The sequence below is a fragment of the Prunus avium genome, chromosome 3 (genome assembly GCF_965620075.1).
Source record: "Prunus avium chromosome 3, drPruAviu1.hap1.1, whole genome shotgun sequence".
NCBI lineage: Eukaryota > Viridiplantae > Streptophyta > Magnoliopsida > Rosales > Rosaceae > Prunus > Prunus avium.
The window spans coordinates 25,535,251-25,543,909 of record NC_142286.1 but is presented as its reverse complement, the minus strand read 5'-3'; the positions used below and the strand labels follow the sequence as shown (position 1 = coordinate 25,543,909).

The window sequence follows — 8,659 nt, the reverse complement described above, 5'->3', positions numbered from 1 at the left end:
TCATCATTTGGCCCGCGGGCTCATGGGCTTACGGGAGCCCGCCCGGCCCATTGAAAAAAAGCCCGGCCCGGCCCGTTATGGGCTTTGAGAGGGCCCGGCCCGCTTGGGCTTGGGCCGGGCTTGGGCTTGGGTGTTTGAAGCCCGGCCCGGCCCATAGGCCCGGCCCGATTAAGCCCATGAAAGCCCTGCCCGGCCCGCCCACAAAAGCCCGGCCCGTTAGGCCCGCATACATATATAATTATGTATAAATAAGGGTTTAGGATTAGGATTACATCACTTGAATGACAAATCCCCCTTTTTAATTTTTTTTTGTGTGTTACTTGTTATAAAAATTGTGTTTGTTTCCATTGAATTCTACTCATTCCTAGTTTATAATTGGATGATTAGCACATTAATTTGTGTCATTTATTAATACAACAATTATATATATATATATATATATATATAATAAGACAAACAACATATCATATCACCAAACATAATCATACCACCAAATATAATCATACTTTTCTTTAACACATCACCAAATGATGAGCACAAAATTAATACAAGTTTTATCCTTAAATTTATAGTTGTTAGTATTTTCTTTTGTTTTATGTAAATCTATTAGAGTATTTATATTGGTTTTTTCCAATCTTGTTTTTATATTTAATGAGTGGTTGTTTTTTCCAATCTATTAGAGTATTTTCTTTTGTTTTATGTAAATCTATCAAGGAAATATGCTCAAGACAACGTGAAAATGTGATTACATACAAAAACATGAAAATGCATACATAAATTTAAAAATCATATGTTTCTTATTATTTTTTAGGCCCATTTCGGCCCGGCCCGTAGGGCTTAGCCCGGCCCGGCCCGATGGGCTTTTTCAAGCCCGACTCATGAGATGGGCTTGGGCTTTGAATTTTCTAAAAAAGCCCGGCCCGGCCCGGCCCGATATTTTCTCTCTCCTCTTTAAAGCCCGGCCCGGCCCGGCCCAAGCCCATGAAATTTGGGCCGGGCTAGCCCGGCCCGGCCCATTGACGAGCCCTATACAGGATATACACGGTACTAAAGTGTAGAATTTTCAGTTTATTGACGTTTATCTTTCTGAGATTACTTTTCTTTTTAGGTTTTGGTTGTTTGATAATTTAGTCCAACACTGAGAGAATGAAATATTTTACAGCTAATGCAAGCTCATGGAAGGAGAATTATAGATAAAAGTCAATGGCTTTTTTGTTTCACCGGCCAACTTGACAAACACATTGCTGCTTTTGAGGATCTGTGGATCGTTTGTCATTTTTTGAGGTGATCGGTTGACTTCCAAAGTCAAACATACGATATCCTGATACAGCATGTCTAGCTAAGCTGTCAAGTGAAAGGAACAAAAGAAGAACAAGGAAGGCCAAGCTTGGCCTGTGCTTATAGCAAAACAGCACTTTTTTGCAAGTTTGTAAGGAGATGAAATTCACTTGCAGGAACAACTTTATTTATAAGCCTGTTCTGCTTCTGTTATGTTTAACCTTCGATGCTTGTATCTCCATGGCGTCTCATGTTATCTCTGCAGGCCAATCTCTTTCTGGGAACCAGACAATTACCTCTCCAAGTGGCATTTTTGAGCTGGGTTTCTTCACACCAGGTAACTCTCAAAACTATTATATTGGGATATGGTACAAAAAACTACCCCCTCAAACAGTAGTTTGGGTGGCAAACAGAAACCAACCTGTTTCTGATACATCGTCTTCAACATTGCAACTCTTCCAAAATGGAAACTTAACCCTACTGGTCCAATCCAAAACTGCAATTTGGTCAACTCATTCTATGTCAACGGTTTCTCATTCCACTGTAGCAATGCTACTTGACAGTGGGAACTTTGTCATAACAGATGCATTTAATTCATCTGTTGTTATATGGCAGAGTTTTGATCACCCAACTGATACTTGGCTTCCAGGAGGGAAGCTTGGACATAATAAGCTTACGAAAGAAAAACTAAGTCTTACTCCATGGAGAAACCCACAAAATCCAGCACCTGGCCTCTTTTCTTTTGAGCTAGAACAAAATGGAACAAGTTTTTGGTTATTTTGGAATGGTTCTAAAACTTATTGGACCAGTGGATATTGGACAGGGAAAATCTTTAGCCTTGTTCCGGAAACAGCAGCAAATGATTATATTGAAAATTTCACTTTTGCTTCAAATGAAAAAGGAAGCTATTTCACTTATGCTTCAGCATATAACGATACCTTTATTAGATTCATGCTTGAAATTACTGGTCAAATCAAGTTTTATGTCTGGGGGAAGGGCTTCACACAATGGACTCTAATCTGGATGCGACCAATTGAGCAATGCGATGCTTATGCTACCTGTGGTGCTTTTAGTATCTGCAACCAGCAGAATGCTTCTCTTTGTGGTTGCCTGCCTGGATTTGAACCCAAAGTCCCAAAAGTTTGGAAATTAAAAGATCACTCAAATGGCTGTCTGAGGAAAACTCCTTTACAGTGCAATGATGTCCGAAATTCCACATTTCTGGTGATGCATGATATTCTCTATCCTGTGAATTCTGAGTCTTTGACAGCTGAGAACATTGATAAATGTAGATTAGCATGTTTAAGAAATTGTTCGTGCACTGCTTTTGCTTATGATAATCAGTGTCTGATTTGGAAAGGAGATCTGCTCAATGTAAAGCTACTACCATCTGAAGGTACGGTAGGAAAAGATTGGCATCTCCGAGTTGCAGCATCTGACAATGAGTATCAAAAGATAGGGTCTACCGTTAAGATAAAGAGGAAGACTACTTGGATTGTAATTGGAGTACTTTTAGGTTTCACCTTTATCTTGACAGTTGTCATGATATTAGTCAGAAGGAGACAGTCAGCAGGAGCATTAGAGACAGTTGATGATTCTTTAGTGTTGTTCAAGTATAGAGATTTAAGAAGAGCAACAAAGAACTTCTCAGAAAAACTTGGGGAAGGAGCTTTTGGTTCTGTCTTCAAGGGGGTATTGCCTGATTCAACTGCCATAGCAGTGAAGGAACTTAAAAGCCTGAACCAGGGAGAGAAGCAATTCCGCAATGAAGTGAGAACTATTGGTTCAATCCAACACATTAACCTTGTTCGTCTCTGGGGATTTTGTGCAGAAGCTTCGAAAAGAATTTTAGTCTATGATTACATGCCGAATGGTTCTCTTCAATCTCTCTTGTTTCAAAAGAATCCGATAATCCTAGATTGGAAGGCCAGATATCATATTGCAATCGGCATTGCCAGAGGCTTGGCTTATCTCCATGAGGATTGTAGAGAGCGTATCATACACTGTGACATTAAGCCTGAGAACATTTTGTTGGATGCAGAATACAACCCGAAACTGGGAGATTTTGGTCTTGCAAAACTCATAGGCAGACAAAATAGCCGGGTTCTAACAACCATGAGAGGAACTGTAGGCTATCTAGCACCAGAATGGTTTTCAGGTGAAGCCATCACACCCAAAGCTGATGTCTTTAGCTATGGCATGTTGCTGATTGAGATTATTTCAGGAAGAAGAAATAGACAAGGGTTAGATGAGGGATTAGAGAGTTTCTTTCCAATCCAGGTTGCAAATATAGTAACCAAAGGAGAAGATGTTGTTACCTTGTTAGATTACAGATTGGAAGGGCAAGCAGACAAGGATGAACTAACCCGGGCATGCAAAGTCGCTTGTTGGTGCATTCAAGATGATGAGAAGGATAGGCCAAAAATGAGGGAGGTTGTTCAAATTCTTCAGGGAGTTTCAGACGTTGGTATACCTCTAATCCCACAGTTCCTCCAGCGCCTTAATGAGAATCCAATAGAAGCCAACAGTAGCCAGGAGACAATTTGCACTTCAGATTCATCGGCATGATCTGATGTCTTTTCTGCATTCAATCTGAAATCAGCAACTGTTGTGTGGAAAATAAATAAGAATGCCCCTTTGGCCCTTTGTGAAAGTTCAAACGAGTAAACTCCGTACCTCCTCACGTTTTTATTCACACCAGCTACAGAAGATGTGTATCATAACATAAATTTTCTTAACCTCTAATCTCTATTGCCAGTAAATAAATTATGATGAGGAACACTGGCACTGAGAGCTTTTGTATTAAGCATACGGAGAATCCTCTTTCTCTGATTAGGTTCACTTGATTTAGAGTACGTTTATTATTCAGTACTAGATTGGATCAGTAGCTAGCTTCTTTTTGTTTTTTTGTATCTTTTAATTCTTGGTTTCATAAACTCTATGACTATCAAGTTAAATGCTGCACGGATTTACTGATTACACCTTGAAATTGAAAATTTCATTGAAACTATATTGAAAAGGACAGAAGAGGATGCAATTTTTCACTATAGCCAGACTATGAGTCTTCTGAAGTCATGTACTATTTTTTGTGTATTGATTGAAAAAGATAAAAAGGAAACAAGAAAACATGGCCGTACAGAAGGGAAAAGACACTAGATCTTTCATTCATCCATGCTTTTGCTCTGTCTTCCTCAGTTTTTAATCTTCACACTTGTGATTAAACTAAATTCCAACTCAACTCAACTTCTTTTAAAGATTCCTTGTTGAAATTCTTTGCTTAGAGATAATTCAATGCAGCCACCTTCTTTTTTTTTTTTTTTTGGTCAACAATGCAGCCACCTTCTATATATATATATATGCATCCCCATTCTGCCATGTGAAGTGAGTAATGCTTGAGTTAGATCCAGCTCTCCATAATAATAGTTCATTTTTAAAAGACAGAGAGCTCAGTTGCAACTTCCCCATACATGGCTCAACAATCTATTTCATTATAAATTGAATTATATTGAAATTCGACAGAGGATTTTGGTAATGAAGCTGATTCATACACAGTCCCTTTTGTAAACTCAAGTTTCAGGTTATTGACTTCATGTTTTTTAGTTTACTTTATTCTAGCTTTTTTGATAAATAATTTAAGTCAAATTATTAAAATTTGATTGAAAAGTCAGTGGTTGAATCTCTGAAGCACTGCATTAGACAAAGAGTATTTTATGCATGCTTGCGAAGTGCCAGTGATCATTTGCTGATTTGCAGACTTTGTGGATCCTTTCTCCATTATTGAGGAAATTGGTTGACTTTCAAAGTTTAACAGTAATTCTTTGTAATAGAGTAATATCTAGCTTAGCTGGCAATTGTGAAGGGAGCAAAAACAGAATAAGGCCCAAATTAGAGCAAAACTTGCTCTTTGTTGCAAGTCTATGAAAGGATGGATATCACCAGTAACAACTACTTTATTTCTCAGTCTATTATGCTTCTTAGGACGTGCTATGCACAGGGCAGGCCCAAATTTAAAAATAAAAAATAAAAAATACCTACATGTGTTATAAGTCCATCTTAAAATTAAAAAAAGAAACTAAAAGCAAACTCTACACATATATTGCCCATCTAGGTGGTCTCATATCTTCTCTCTCCTCTTTTGGTTTTTAGACTTCTTGTTTCTCTCTCTCTCTCTTTGCTACCCCACAATGGCAAGTTTCTCCCTCTTTTTTTTTTTTTTTTTTGTGTGGGGGGGGGGGGGGGGGGGTGTTCAAATTCTCCCTCTATTGGCTACATCTTCTATAATCTTGGGTAGGCAACTTGGCAACAACATCTTCTCCTTTCCTTTTGTCAACAACAAATATTATTCTCATTCTCTCCTTTGCTATATATCTTTAATTATAGTTTTAATTTAAAAATGATTATTCTAGGGTTTAATTATGGATGAATTATAATTTTGGGATTTTGTTGAAATTAATTAGGGATGAATTATTCTAGGGTTTTGATTTGGGATTTTGTTAAAATTGAGTATTTTAGGGTTTAATTATGGATGAATTATAATTTTTGGTTTGGTATTGTTGAGATGCGATTATGAGAATTTGTTTGATTTTTTGTTGGTATGTTTGATTAAAATTATTTCTATATATTATTCATAGGCTATCTTTTATTATGTCGGATCACAATTGGAATCCCAAGAGAAAAAAGAATTTGTTGTCTTTTTTTGAGAAAAAGAATGATGGGTCATCATCTAGTACATTGCCTTCTAGAACTTCTTTATCTACTCAAATATGTGATAAGCAAAAATGTGGGGTTATCGGATGCTACATATTATTTGAAGTTTGCAATATTTGAAACGATGGAATATATGATTTTGGGATACTTGAATTATTGGTTGTGAAAGTGAGTCATGGAACTGGACTATGATTATTAAGAAGTGGGTGGACATTCATGGTTAAGTGTATTTCGTTTTCCAATTATAAAATTTTGTGCATATTGAGTTTGGATTGAAAATTGATTCAATATAGGTTATGGAGGGTATGGGATAAAGGCTACTACTTTTCTTTTATTTACATTACTATGGTTATAAATAAAGTATATGGATTGTGTAGTGGTTATTTAACTATTTATTTAATTATTATTTAATTATTTATCTATTTAGTTATCTATTACTATATATAATATAATATTTAGTTATATATATAATATATTATTATAGTACTGAAATGGAATGGTTCGTTCATTGGATTTCGAAATGATTAATAAAATTAACTAAATATCTAAATACATGTCTATATTTAATCCTGATCTCTTGGACTACAGGGGTCCAAGAGATTTGTGGTCACTCACCGTTGGATGCAAATTCAACGGAACCCTCCACGGGAGTACCCCTAGTTACCTTGAAACAGTTTTGTCATTGATAATAACTCCCCATGAGTTTCGGGGACGCCCGAACAATGTGGTGCAAGGAATGCGGCTAAGGCTGACTAATGGTCCCCTGAGGCCTGCGAGGAATGCGGCTCGGATTGACTTTGTGTTACCGAGGCCTGCGAGGATGTGTCATATTCTGTGACACAAGGAATTGACGGTATAATGTGGGAAACAAATATAAAGATATTGGAATGACGGAATCTTATTGGAATTGACGGCTTATTAAAAGAATTGACGGAAATATAAATGGGGGTACGCCGAGGTGGAGAACGATTGAGTTTTAAAAGGTTTAAACTAAATATTAAAGATTTTCTAAGTTTAAGGATTTTATACAGCTTACGAGTATTTTCTTAAGCGATGAGTCATTATCGCTTATGTGAAAGAGAGAAGCATATTTTACCTAAATTGTTGTTTCGGATATTAATTCTTTGCGTAGTCAATGCTATTTAAATAATTTTCTTGTTATCCTACATCTTTGTAAGGAGTAAATATGTATATAAATTTGTATTTGAGCCTTATGTGAGTACGAAGGAAAGCTTAAAGGTGCCTTTGGAGCTTGTTGGATATATATATATATTGATTATAAATTAGAGAAAGAATTACGTGTGGCTTGATCCCTGGTTAAGGGTACGTAGGCAACCTAGAATTACTAGGTGCAACCGCGAGTCCAAATAAATGGAAAGTTGTTCAGTTTAGTTACCTTGAAATCGGAGACGTATTCGCTTTGTTCCAAAGTTTGGATCAGTTTCTGTTGGTAAAATGTTTTATCTGATTTTAAGAGGCATGAGGCCAAAATGATGTGATGTTTGGTTGCATGAGTTCTGTTTTGTGTATGCTAAACGATTGGGTTATATAAATGCTTGTATGACAGGTGGAAATTTTGGGAAATGAGCAAGTTACAGGGGAGACTTTGCCGAATTTTCGGCAGAAGTCAAACTTGAAATAAATTTGGATTTTAGTTAGAGAGGCAATTTGGTCGTTTGTGCCCAGCACCCACCAGGTGTCGGACACGCACAAAGTTCGGCTTAGATTCTAAAGTGGAATTTGGGTCGGGTCCTGTCACTTTCCACTTGATGACAAATATACATGGCTCTTCATTTGTCATGGTGTGAGGAATTTGTTGATATTGAATTTGTTGATGGATATTGATTTGGTTGATTAGGATTTGGATATTGAATATGTTGAATCTTTGAATATGTAACTTAGACATCACTTATTTTGATGAATGAATTTGTTGAATATTGAATTGGTTTATTTTTGAGTTGTGTCATTTTGGTACTGAAATGGTACCGATACCGTACTGATACCGATTTGGCACAGTATGGTACGATACCAACTTTGGCAAACGATAATCCCATACTGTACCATACCAGTTTTAATTTTTGATATCGGTAGCTGTACGAGCTCAATAACGTACCGTGCCCACCCCTAGTATAATCTATGTTTTTTTAGAATGTTGGTAATCTATTATGACTTGGCACTCGTAGACTGTTCTTTTTAGCATGTCCTTTGAATGGGTTATAATAACTATTGTGGCTTCTTAGATACTTAATCATAAAAATGATTAGCTACTTAATCATACAAATGATTAGCTACTTACTTATAAAAAATGATAATTAAGAATATATTTCATTTGTACCTTAGCTTCTTCTAATAATTTGGTTAAGAGATTGGCAGTCAAGATGTGGCTTCAAGTGAGTGCTCTTTCCTATCAGTGAGGGCTTTGGCTCCACGAACATAATCCAAGGGATCATCTTGCAAACTAATGGTGAAAGGGATGAGGATATATCGAATCCAAGTATTCATTGAGAATAAAATATGTTAAATAGCTTTATGCATGCTTTGTTTTAAACTCATTTGCGGTTCAAATACCTTGAGAGACCTGCTTGTGCTTGTGTCATTCCCACTACAACATCATTGATGGTCTGGTCAATGTAAAGAAACCAATTTTCTTAGAAATCATACATTATTTTGAAGA

The 8,659-nt window shown here is 36.6% G+C and overlaps 1 protein-coding gene across 1 annotated transcript; it reads left to right on the top strand.

Moving 5' to 3' along the window:
• The first annotated feature begins 1,033 nt into the window (after window positions 1-1,033).
• Window positions 1,034-4,165, top strand: LOC110746122 (G-type lectin S-receptor-like serine/threonine-protein kinase At2g19130). The gene is made up of 2 exons (XM_088250039.1): window positions 1,034-1,615; window positions 1,894-4,165. The coding sequence occupies exons 1-2, from the start codon at window positions 1,505-1,507 to the stop codon at window positions 3,844-3,846; spliced, it is 2,064 nt and encodes a 687-aa protein (XP_088106165.1). The 5' UTR covers window positions 1,034-1,504; the 3' UTR covers window positions 3,847-4,165.
• Window positions 4,166-8,659: the final 4,494 nt, after the last annotated feature.

Excerpts from the sequence above, each read along its gene's own strand:
- LOC110746122 (XM_088250039.1), top strand. The coding sequence starts at position 1,505 with ATGCTTGTATCTCCATGGCGTCTCATGTTATCTCTGCAGGCCAATCTC. Across the intron at positions 1,616-1,893 it reads GCTGGGTTTCTTCACACCAG|AGTTTTGATCACCCAACTGA; the intron begins GTAACTCTCAAA and ends GTTATATGGCAG.